Below are 13,551 nucleotides of genomic sequence, written 5' to 3' on the forward strand. Positions count from 1 at the left end.
AATTTCCTCATCTGAAAAATGGTGATAATTTTGGCAGATTGAGTGAGGATCAGATTATATAGATTATATATTATTGAGGATCAGATATAATCTGATCTGTACATATATACATACATATATATCACTTTGCAAACTGGAAGGTTATATAAGTGCCAGTTATTATTATTATCCTCTGCTGATGGTATATTTGTAAGTTTCCTTAAGAACTAGAGGAATATATCAACTCCCAAGCATTTATTAATTGACTATGAATTAGATATAATGTAAGGCACTGTAAATGATGAAGTATATTTAATTCAGTATATGTAAAGACTTACAAAATTAAGGGAAGCAAATGTTAAATCTCCTCTACCACTTTCTTTCCCTGATCCCATTTCATTTATCCTTCCTCCTCTTTTCTCTTCATTACCTCCTCCAAAAACAAATATATAAATAAATGAATAAGATCACCTTCCTTAAAATTCAAATAACTAAATGAAAATTATGATACCCTCATACAGAAGTCTTTAGAAAGCTGTGAGCAAAAATATCTTCAGAATCCAAACAAGTTGAACTATTGCACACTCATACAAGAAAAGAATGCTTCAGAATCCAAAGCGTCTCCCTCTTAACTCCTCTACAACCTGCAGGGAGGGTGGAGGGAGGCCACATACTTTCCCCCTTATTAAATATATAATCAAATGCCTTAAAGTCAAATCCTGGTTTTATCATTTCATACCTGTGTGACTTTGGGTAAACCGCTTCATCTTTGTTGACCTCAGTATCCTTTTCTATAAAATGAAAGGGCTAGGCCTAATGTCTTCAAATGAGATAGTATTTACAAGACGGCAAAGGGGCTGGTGCATTTTAGGTGCATAATAAATGCCCTTTTACCTCCCTCACACTTCCTCTAAGGTCTTTTTCTGTCATCCTATAACTGTCATCCTATTAATTCCTACAGTTATTATCTTAATGGAGCTTATCCAAATTTTCTAAATGGAGCTCATAGTTTAAGTAAATGTTCCAGTTCGAGTTAAAAAAATAGTTGAACCAGAAAAATTTGAGGTTCCTACAAAACTGACACTAGAGAAAAATTCTTGTAAGTTTAAAGAGAAGGCAGTAGGAAAATAGCTAAAACTTGGTGTCTACTTTTGGAGTGCTAGTGGGAGGATAAGAATTGCTGTCTTTCTTGAGCTCCTCCCTTTCCTCCCCCATACGCAGGTTGGTGACTAAGTAAAGCTTGCATCCAACTCCCTTTATATGTTCATTCTATTAAAATATGATTTAATTACGTACTGACCTGGGGTTTGACATTGTAAAATGATCGTTAATCCCTTGTCTTAATTTCCTGAATGATCTGCTGAGTAAAAATGATCATACCAACATTAATCTATAATATAGACCATATAATATATAAGGAGGAAAGCAAGGAGGAGTAATTGCCTAGTGCAGTAAGGCAAAAGCAAATGGGGCAAAACAGGTCTGGAATTTAGTAACTGATTCTTCTGCCTGGAGTAGATGATAGCTTACGGGTCAGCAGCAACACTTGAGATCTTTAAAGCAGAGGCAAAATCAATTTGAATGCCCTTCCAGATATGCCTTTTTTGAGCAGCTACTATCCTAAAGCTAGCCCTGTAAAAGGACATGTTTTTCACTGTTACTACCCTCCAGAATATTCCTGGACCTACATATATGGATAACACCACTTTTACAACATAACTCAATCCATCATTTCTTTATCATTCTTCATTTCTAATAGGGCCAGCCTTAGGTAGATGGGAAGCAGATAGTTTTCTTCCTTTAAGGAATGCTTTTTTAAATTTGGGCAAGTTTCCCTCCCTATCCAATCTTGAAATATACCTCCCCTCACTAGCCCTATCACAGGACCTGAAATTCTTTTAATTACTCACTCTTATATGTGTGTGTTTTTCTTTTAAACCCTTACCCCTTCCACCTTTGAATCAATACTATGTATTGGTTCCAAGGCAGAAGAGTGGTAAAGGAATGGGGATTAAGTGATTTGCCCAGGGTCACACAGCTAGGATATACCTGAGACCAAATGTGAACCCAGAATCTCCCATCTCTAGGTCTGGCTCTCAATCCACTGAGCTACCCAGGTGCCCTACCCTTGAGGTTTCAGAGGTAGAATGAAAATAAGGATCAAACCTATGATTTCAGTGATATTGGCATTACCTTAATGGGGAATTACCAATTCAGGCTACCATCTTCTCTGAAAAATTGCTTAGAGCCCTTAGAGATTAAGTGACTTCCCACAGTTACATAGTCCCAAAACTTTTAGTGCTCTGTTAAGCTATAATAGCTTTAAGGCATGTAAATCCCTGTCTGTCAGAGGCAACTTAGTCACAGGTCCATATGGCTTCACACCTAGTTATCTATGCACTGTATAATATTGTCTTTCAAGAGGGATTGTTGAAATCTAATTAGACTAGCTGAAAAAAGGAAACAAAAACAAAAAGCTTCATTTGGGGTCAAAAAACTTGGGCCCTAATTTTCTTAGCCCTTTAAGATCCTCCTTCTTTGACTTAAGGCAAATCATTTAAATTTTCCAATTCACTTTATTCCACCTATAAAATATAATTATAATGATTGCCTGGCCCTACCTTACAGGGTTGGTATAAAAATCACAGAAAATTTATATGAAAGTGCTTTGTAAATCATAAAAGGTCTTTTATAAGATATAAATAGTCTTACTTTTGGTACTGACAGTCCTAGGACTAGTGTTTTCATTAGTAGAAATAGCAACAACAGTATGCCTGGGAAGATATAAAATATGAAGGCATTATCAACAACTGACAATAATTTATCATATTACCTCACACAAGAAATTGGAATGAACCTCAAGAAAAATTATTTGGGGGAAAAAAAGGGAGGGGTGTTACATTTCCATAGGGAAAATAAGGCTTGGCAGAGTCCAGAGGCAGAAGGAAACACAGGCAACATCTCATACCAACAATGGAAGATTACCTTGGGATGCTCTCCTTGGCTTTAGGAAATAGGAGAGAGAGGAAGTGAGTAGCATTTGATTATACTGGCATTCAGGGGTATTGAAAGGAGATGGATAATAAAAAAAGGGATAGTGAATCTTCCCTTCAACTCGACTATATACTTGATGGTGAGAAAGTGAGTTGTAATAATTTTTAGAGTAGATTCAGAAAATACAACAATTGATTCTGTTTAGAGCAATGAAGATATGGGGTCCAGACCTCTTCCATGAGGTATTGGTCCCTGGATCTCCTCCATCTGTGTGGTCATTGTATACAGTGGAAATCTTCATCTTAGTCATTGATGATTAAATGGGTTAGGCAGTTGGGGATCAGGAAGTCCATCTAGTTCCTGTTTTTAGGGACACCTCAAGGAGAGAGACTTAGACAGAACCCTGTATTTGGACACTCCAGGCAATCAATGACTTGCAGAAGGATAGTGAGTACCTGGAGGGTCCCACATAGACAAGAGGGGAATGATCTCTAAGGAGAAATGAAGGGACAATTAAACAATACATAATAGCCCAAAGCCCTTCACACAGTAGACACTGAACATTTGTAATTAAGTTGAATTGTGCATCTGTTGCCAGCTTCAAAAATTTTCCTGGTGCCGTCCCTGTCTCAGAATACTGGTATCTACCAAGTGTAACACATGTGAGCATTTCTGCAGCACCGGTACTTCCCATGGGCCTTCACAAGCATATTATTCTTCCACTTACCTTTTTAAAATGGGGAAAGGCAAGTATAGGAACAAGAAGCAATTTACTTCAGGACATTCAGAAACTTAGTGAGGGCCAGTTTTTGAATTTACAAATCTACCCTTCCCAGCCTAGCCTTTAAGAAATCAAAACAGCTTCAGCAAGACTGGCTGTATATTAATTCTAGCTTTTAGAATCAAGGGTTTATGAAGCCAGGACTTCCTATTGGGTCTAGAACAACTCTCCTTCCCATAAACATTGTATCCTATAGACTGGATTACAGTAACACCCTGGTATGGTCATGAATGCTTTAGATTTGGCCTCAGAAGACGGGGTTCAAATTCTAATACTACTACTGGATTTGACTTCAGGAACGTATTTAATCTCCCTGGGGGGTTAGTTTCCTCTTCTGTAAAACTAGACTATAAAATTCTTTAGCTATAAAATTCTTAGCTTTGTAACCCTGTAAAAAGTCACTTCAGCCCAGTTGCTTCATCCTTTCCACTGTTCTACTTTGGCAGCCATACTTGTTATCAATTCTAAGACAAGTGATGAGTTTAAAATATAAAAAGATTCCTTCTAGTGCTAGATAATTGGATGTAGGATCTCTAATATAAATAATAATATAATATAAAATTCTAAGACTTTTATACAATGTTCCAAGAAAGTGGTCAGTTCATAGATATTAGTGATTCAGTCCATAATAATCACAGAAAGCTTACACAATTTTTTTTCCTTTTTTCCCCACCATGTTGAGGAAAAAAGCATACCATCTGAACTAGGATTTTCATGTATTAAATGATATTTTATTTTTTTCATTTACATGTTGAATATGTTATAGTCTTTTTTAAAATATAATTTATATTTTGTTTTTAAAATATTCTTCCCTGGTTACATGACCCATGTTGTCACCCTCCACCTTCCCAGAGCTGACAAACAATTCCACTGGGTTATACATGTATATACAGGTATATATATATATATATATATATATATCAATACCTTTTTCCATATAGTTCATTTTTGTAATGAAGTAATCTTTTAAAATCAAAACCCTAAATTACAAACCTGTACAAATAACTGATAAATCATACATTTTCTTCTGCATTTCTTTTCCAACCATTAAACAATATTTTAATTTTTTTAAATTTTCTCCATTTATAAATTTTCATTTTTCTTTTGTACAGTTAGGGATCTTTATCACAGATTTTCAAACTGTATGGCACAAAGCATGCCCATAACTCTCCATCCCTTGCTTAGAATCTGAACCGGGATCCACAGGTTTGGTCTTGTGGCTACTATTGTTTTTACTCTCCTTGAGAAAGTCTAGGTGGCCGGCTTTCTTTTAGACTGAAGTTCTTAAGCAAGTTAACTTTTCCCAAATATTTGAAACATGATTCTATTCCATGGCTATATTATTCTCTTCACTGATGCAGATTGCCATTCCTCTGTGCCTTCCTAGGGAATCATGAGTTGCCTGGCCTGACAATAATCCTCAGCTGATGGCCAGGCTTCCTTCAGGTGACAAGTTTCTTTGTTCTGAGTGAGGCTAGTCCTTGGACAACAGCTGCATTTTCTGCCACCAGGCCTACCTTCAGAGTATTTCCACCCTATTTGGACTAGTCAGAGCGTGTGTGTTGCTGGCAGGTCCTTCAGGAGCTCAGGGTCACCTGAAAGCCACAGCAAGGCATCCAGGCAGAACCCCGTGAAGGAAGCATGAACAGAGACATAAGATGCCACAGAGTCTGTTACAGCAGGAGAGTCTGAATCAGGCATTTCAGGTTTTGTTCTCCTCATTTTGATTGACTTCTCTGTGACCTTATGCTTGAAACACCTGCCTCCACAGGTGTGTGATGAGTGTTAATTAATATTTGTAAAGCCCTCTGATTGCCACAGATAGAAGGAGGTAGGAAAGGGCAAATTATCATTAATCATGGAAAAATGGAGAGATTATGTTTTGTTCCTTCACTGGAGACTCTACACCCACTCACATTATTTTCGCTGTAGGGGGATTAGATATAAATCTTGATTTACTTACTTTGCACTTATGGAAATGGCCAGTATCTGCTTTATGCAAAGCTCCCGTCCCATGCTTTGCTTAATACCCAATATGTACTGCCTCTGACTCCTAATGCTGTTTAAGTTATTACAGAAAGGAGTCTTGCTATTCACAATGAGTGTGAGAGTTCATCTAATTAGCTGATTTCAGTTCATTTGGCATTAAATAATTCCCCAAATTCCCATATGTTTGAACAATATGTTCAACAAGGGGGATGATTCTCTGAAAGCAATTAAATAGTTCTTTTAGGAAAGCTTGTCATCGGTCACTCACAAGCATCCCTGCTATTCCTGTACGTGATGAATGCAGGCACCAATTACACAGAAACCGCTTAACCCTCTCTAATGGCCCCTGGCAGTGGTCCAGGGCTGCTGTCGCATGCTGGTTATAGCTCACATTTAAATTTTACGTTTTTCAAACCTCGAGCACATTGTTCTAAGCCATTCATGGAGACTTCCCAATGGCTAATGGGCCATTTTCCAACCCCCCTCTTGCCTGCCCACCTCCAGTCCCCACGGAAAAACCTTTGTTTTTGCCCTTTCGCTCCAAAAGCATGACTTCCTTCCTTCAGTGAATCATCACCTGTGGCTTCGCTTAATCTCTGGATCACAGTGGCTGAAAGTCAATGCAAGATGGCTTCCAGCTTCACCTGTACTTTGCTCCCAGCATGGACAGGAATCGTCAAACTTGGGGCTGTAGTTAACTTTAAGTAAACTGGAATGCCTTTGTGTCTGGGCAGGGTACAGCTTTGTGAGTCAGGGGTGAAAGTGTATGCATCCCTTGCCGATGTGATAGCTGCCATAGGCTAGAGATGATGCACCTGCTGAGTTAAATATCTTAAGTTTGTTGCAGCTGCAAATCAGAGATAACAAGATACAAGGGCAACTGCTAACACATGGGGGAAGAGAGGAAGAAAGGGAAAAAAAGAGAGCACGTTTAGAACAGAATGATTACAAAAAATAATTTAGAGGTTAAACTTTTAAACTATTTTATGAGTTTCTATTGAAGCTGTTAGAATTTTTGAAAACAGTGAGATGCATTGAAATGCACTGAAATAGAATCACTTTCTATTATCAAGGAGGTGACTTTTTCAATCACTGGCGACTTATTTGGATGTTCATAATTGGTGGTTGGGAAAGAGTCCTGGATTTGGAGTCATGGGATCTGTGTTCAGATATTGACTCTACCACCAACTACCTGTGTCATCTTGAGCAAGTCACATAAACTCTCTGGGCCTCAGTTTCATCATTTGTAAAATGAGTAGGTTGTACTAGATCACCTGTAGATTCCTTCCTAGCTGTAGATGCATGATCCTACACTTTTGGAAGTGAAAATTAGGAAACAACATGTAATCAATTCTCATACTGTTCTTTTCATCCAAGAGCCTCAGAATATTTATTAACTCTACCCCACTGTAAACCTTTATTTTACAAATAAAAATAAGACAAAGAAAGATAAAGTAGATTATCCAAGACCACCTAGTCAGGCACCGGGGAATGGGAGGAGAAAGAACACCCCAGAGTCCTCCCCCTAATTACTGTACTGGATGTCACAATTCCCTTCTGAAGGATGAGAAATTAGATTTTTTAAAAAAAGGAGAAATGAAGTAGGAACTGACACATTTAGTGAGGTAGATTTTTTTTCCTTCTGTTAACCGTCATTTTCTTTCATCTGTTTCATGACTCTGCATTCCCATTATGAATTATTCACAATAAAGAGAACAAAATAAAAAATGTGAACACCAGGTTTGCGTGGGATGACGTTAAATTTAGACACCAAACGAGGGAGATTTGAAAGATCTATATTCATGCATTTGAAAATGCATATTTATAACTATCTGCTGTGCTGTCAATATGTATAACCTATGTATTTGTGAATTGGCAGAAAATATATTTTCAAAATGAGAGAAGTTAATACTCAATCTGCACATCGCTGAAGGGCTGTTTTGTTATCTAATAAGTTATTGTTATTATTGACTACTATGAAAATATTGTCTGTAGTATGATTGGGAGGAAAGAATCTGGTGGCAACATTGTCGGCATCAGCTGTTTTCATCATGTTTAAACACCTGGACTTGGGTGTTCCATCAGTAAGAATCTTGCATTGCAGTTGGGAGAGGGGTCTGGGTGGCTCTTCCCCCTGCCCCTGTCCTTTCTCCAACTCTGCACTGCAAATATTAGCAAGCATTTGTCAGTCTCCCCTTTGTCCAGACCCTGGGTTTGAAATGTGGGCTTTAAACTCACTCTGTAGGCATCAACTGTTAAGAGCCTTGTCCTGCTGTTCTACAGCAAAACTGCTAGGAGTAAATAGAATTATTTGCATGTGTGTCACCCACCTTCTGGACTGTGAGCAGTACAGCAAACTTGGTTTATGTTCAAACCTCAAGTATCATTCCTCTCTCCCCAACCCCACTTGTTGAATGAGACCTGTCACTGCCATGTCTAACGAAGCCATCCTTCTTTTTGGCTCATGTTTCCTCTTTTCCTCCAAATGTAACCAAAGCCTCCAGCCAGATGGATCAGAAGTACTCCTGAGTCCTGAAGTCACCTGTGGGCCTTCAGACATGGTAGTCACAACTCCCTTTGCTTTGACCATACCTCACTGTGCTGATGTCAGTTCTGAACACTGGAATATTCATTTGAAGAAGAGGACCCAGCAGGGCAAGTGGGAGGTAAGATCAAGAGTTCTTTTTTCAAAAAAATAGTATGGGAGTATGGGATGAGGAGATGGGCTTAGATTCCATTACTATTTTCATGAAACAGTTTAGTAATTTGTAAACATTTCTTTCTTTTTGGGGTCCTATGCTATATAAACCTGTCAAAATACAGTCAGCTCTTGCATCTTCATGATAATGGGAAAGAAAAGAGTTACATCTGGACAACCACTCAGATATGGACCTCTTTGTGCCTCTCCTGTTGGGCTCATATTTGGGTACTATGTGGGAGACCAGAAACAATTCTCAAACAATAATTTCTAAAAATTCCTTTTGTTGTAGTTTGGGAATGAATAGGAAATTGAGTACATGTACCCATAAATTAAAGTCCACTCTAAGTAATGTAGAGTAGTACTATGTAGTTTTCTAATGTTGGGTGTGCCCCAAACTTCAGCCTAAGCATTCTTTTCCTCTACCTCTACAATCTCTATTTGATGAAATAATCAGTTTAATTATCATGTCTGTGAAGATTACTCCACTATCTTTATATCAATCAATCCATAGATAGATTTAAGCACATAGTATGTGTCAAGCATGGTGCTAGGTGCTAAGCATGCATAAAGACTGAAACAGTTCCTTATCACAGGAAGCCTACATTTTAATAGAGTAAACAACAAATATACACATCTGTACGTATGTGCAAACATACAAACATATATACATATATGTATAATATAAATTTAAAGAGAATAAATATAATTGTGTGAGGTGCTAATTAAAAAGTAGTTTGAGAGGTGTTAATTAAAGAGTAGTTTGAGCAAGGGAAAACTAGCATTTGGGGGATCACAAAAGGATTCATGAAGGCATCTTAAAGGAAATGATTGACATGAGAAGATACAAGGAGGGAATGTAATCCAAGTATGGGATATGACTAGTACAAAGGCATAGAGGTGGGAGATGGAATGTTGAGTGTGAGGAAAGGCAAAAAGGCAATATTGACCAGATATAAGAATAATGAAAGCAGTGTACTGTTCATATGAGGCTGAAAATGGGATGGAATTAGATTACTTTAGACTTTAGAAGCTAAATAGAAGAGTTCATGTTTTATTCTTGAGGCAATGGGAAACTGGATTTGTTTGAGTGGGAGGTGCCATCTGATCAGATCTACGCCTAAGGAAAATTACTTTGGTAGCACTTTATATAGTAGATATAATGGTCAGAGATTTTAAGCAAAGAGGTCAATTAGGTGACTTAATTTGGGTAAGTGTGATTAAAGTTTAAAATGGATTTATAACTGGTATGAGTAAAGAGAAAGAGTTTGAATGCATGAGATGTTCTGAAGAGAGCCTTGGCAAGATTTAGCAACTGTTTAGATATATGTGGAGTGGAGAATCAATGATAATGCTGAAGTTATGGACCTGGAAGACTGTAAATAGAAAGTGATAATCTTTGAGAGAAAAGGAAATTTAGAAGAAAGGCGAGTTTATGGGAAAAATAATGAGTTCATCTTTGAATGTATTGATTTATAGTTGTCCATGGGGCATCCAATTTGAAGTAGCCAATAGACAAATGGTGTTGCAGGACTAAAGGTCAAGAGTGATAATGGAGACAGGTAGGTATCAATATAGATGATATAGGGATAGATATATCTGATGGTTATGTGCATAGCAATGATGGTTATAGCTAAGTGAGCTGACAAGGTTACCAAAAGAGAATAGAGGAGAAAAGTAGGCATGCAATGGAAACTTGGGAAGAGTCATAGTTAGAAAGTTTGAAATAGATAATGTGCCAACAAAGGATATTAAGAAGTGGTCACACTGTTTGGAAGTAGGTCAGGATAGAGTAGTGCTTCAAAATACAAAAAGGAAGTTTTGAACAATAGTATCAAAATGCCAAATTAAAAAAATGGGAATAGAGAAAAGGTGTATGTGTGTGTGTGTGCGTGTGTATTCACATGCATACATCTTTCTTTTAGCTATCAATCTAGCATCCATCTGTTTGATTTTGTTAAATTTTTTTGTGTGTGTGGTTGAGACTGAAATATATTATTAGGTGGTCACCAGGGATTTAAATTTCTAAATCCCAAATGAATTACTAAAGTAAAATACATTTATGGTAGTTTATTTACAATAGAGGGAAAATATTAAGGAATGAGAGAGAGAGACAGAGAGACAGAGAGAGAGAGAGAGACAGACAGAGAGAGACAGAGAGAGAGAGAGAGAGAGAGAGAGAGAGAAAGAGAGAGAGAGAGAGAGAGAGAGAGAGAGAGAGAGAGAGAGAGAGAGAGAGAGAGAGAGAGAGAGAGAACTCTGACTTTCTCTGAGCCAATTAGAAATTTCTAAGCCAGGGGCAGAGAGTCTCAAGATGATGGGTCTTTCCTGGAGACTTCACGCCACCAGAAAGGCTGGGTCACTAAGTCAGCCTTTCTCTCACCAACGATGATGGTCTAAATGAAAAGAAGTCTGGGTGTCTGTCTTCCCGTCGCTCCTCAGGTGTCTGTCTCCAGTCTCTCCTCCAAGTCCAACTCTGAGTCAGAGATGCTTCATCCAATTGAAACTTGAATTGAATACATCTCTTCTTCTGGCCTTTTGTACTCTTTTTAAAGAATCTTTTTCTCTTGTGTCACTTCCCCTAAATTTCATGTCTACCAATCACAGCAGATGCTTTTCTCCAGGACTGCCCACTCTTTAGTTCTCGCCTTCTTTGGTTAGATTATACCTTTTTGGGTTACTTAACACCTTTTTTGGTAAATTCACCTTGTGTAGTTACTTAATACTTTTTTGTGGTTAAAATGGGTAGATGTACTTAAAATACTGAGTTATCATCTTTTTGTAGATTACAATCTAAAATAGATTGTGCATTACAATTCTAGCTTCACTCTAAAGGAAGAGCTAAGTATCTTCATTGTTACAATCAGGAGATAGCTAAATCCAATCTTCACAATTTCTACCATGGTTACTATCCTGAGTACCAATTTTTCACAAGACTCTTGGACATTTTTTTTTAAAAACCCTTACCTTCCATCTTAGAGTCAATACTGTGTATTGGCTCCAAGGCAGAAGAGTGGTAAGGGCTAAGCAATGGGGGTCAAGTGACTTGCCCAGGGTCACACAGCTGGGAAGTGTCTGAGGCCAGATCCGAACCTAGGACCTCCCGTCTCTAGGGCTAGCTCTCAATCCACTGAGCTACCCAGCTGCCCCCGACTCTTGGATATTTTTAACTGAATTTCCCATAGATACCTCAAATTCAGCACATTCAAAACAGAATGAAAGCATTATTTCCTAATCAAATTCAAACCTAAAAACTTCCATATTTCTGTTGAGGGTTCCAGATTCCTTATACTCCTCCAGGTTCAAAATCTTCTTTTATCCTTAACTTCTTACTTTCCCTGACCCTACATAATCAATAGTTTCCAAAATCTTACTGTTTCTGTCACAGTAATTTTTGGATGTGCCCTCCTTTGTTCTCTCATGTAGCCCTCCTCCAATTCATCACCTCTTTCCAGAACTGGTGCAATAGCCTCTTCTAATTGATCTCCCTCACTCAACTATCTCCCCCCTCAAATCCATTATCCACAGAGCTGTCAAAGTGATCTGTCTAATGATCTGAATGTCATTCCCTACTCATTAAACTCTAGCATCTCTGTATGATCTCTAAGATCAAGTACAAATTCCTCTGTTTGGCATTTAAATTCCTTCAAAGCCTACCTTATCAGCCTTGTTACACATTACTTACCTTCACACAATATGTAGTCCTAGTAATCTCCCCTTCTCATTGTTCCATGCACCCCCTCTCCCTTCTGCACACACTTTTATTCTCCCTCATTCCCCATGTCTATTTTCTATTATTCACTCCTCATACCTGGTATTGACTCCTTCAGTTCCATCTCTGTGAATCCCTATTTTTTTCAAGATTTCCTTTATGTTCCACCTTCTGCATGAAACATTTCCTGATCCACCCAACTGCTCCTGACTTTTCACACACAATACATAATTACATATGTTTTATTTATAACCTTCATAAGTACATGTCTCAATACTTAATGAAGACATCCCAAGACCCTAAACCCAAGAGCCTTGAGAATAGCAATGCTTCCATCCCAATGTCCAGATGCAGCCTGGCAACTGTTTCTAAAGGTGCTGCTGCCAGGGCTCCTGAAGACCTAGAAAAGAAAGTTCTTGACACCAAAGTCCTTGGCAATGTTAAATAGCTCAGCATCTGTCACTGATATGATTTTATCAGTAGAAATGACATCAAAGAGGTTTTGCCATCTGCTTCCCTCCTAAACTCGAAGGACCATGGGACCTTTTCATCTGATTTACAGGTGAAATGTTATATATATATATATATATATATATATATATATATATATATATATATATATATATATATATATATATATATATATATATATATATATATATATATATATATATATATATATATAGAGAGAGAGAGAGAGAGAGAGAGAGAGAGAGAGAGACTTCTCCATTAGAATGTGAGCTCCTTGAGAGCAGGGGCTGTCTTACTCTTCTTTTTATGTTTCCTTAGAAATTAACTCAGGACTTTTCACATAACAAGTACTTAATAAATGCCATCTATTTATTCATTACCCACTGCATCCTATCCCCAAAATATAAGCTTCTTGAGGGCAGGGGTTATTTATTTTGTTTTTGTATTCAAAACACAATAGCACAGTGCCTGGATCCTCTTATAGATGTAATGAAAGCTTATTAATAATTTGATTGGTATACATACCTGTTCATACAAGCCATTTCTTAATTCTAAGCCTTAGCTTTCTCTTGGTCTCATTATATTCTTGTTATTGACAAAGAAACAAAACATGGAAAATATACATATAGGTTAAATCAGTGTTTGTAATGAACAAAAAAATCTTATTTAGTTATTTAAAAAAACATCTGACAAAGAAGGGGAAATGATAAAAAAAACAGAAAGGGCTATACTAGTTAGCTAAAAACAGAAAACTGGGATGGTAGAATTATCAACATCAATATCATTCTTAGAAAACTTAGGTCTATGATTTGCCTGTGTGATAGGATTATTTTCATAGCTTTATGTAGTCAACTATCATGAAAGTGGTATAATTCTCATTTTAGAACACAGTCCCCAACTCCCACCTGAATTAGGAGATAACTTTGA

At 37.5% G+C, this 13,551-nt stretch overlaps 1 protein-coding gene across 5 annotated transcripts in view; it reads left to right on the forward strand.

Annotated features, from left to right (window-relative positions):
• The window catches only part of UNC5D (unc-5 netrin receptor D), an 831,324-nt gene that overhangs the window by 743,805 nt on the left and 73,968 nt on the right, over positions 1–13,551 (forward strand). For all 5 annotated transcript variants that reach the window (XM_056813499.1, XM_056813501.1, XM_056813497.1 and 2 more), the window contains one exon: positions 8,241–8,409. In XM_056813499.1, the coding sequence (XP_056669477.1) occupies positions 8,241–8,409 (169 nt within the window). The remainder of the gene's footprint in view (positions 1–8,240; positions 8,410–13,551) is intronic.

Source organism: Monodelphis domestica, chromosome 1, assembly GCF_027887165.1.
Source record: "Monodelphis domestica isolate mMonDom1 chromosome 1, mMonDom1.pri, whole genome shotgun sequence".
Classification (NCBI taxonomy): domain Eukaryota; kingdom Metazoa; phylum Chordata; class Mammalia; order Didelphimorphia; family Didelphidae; genus Monodelphis; species Monodelphis domestica.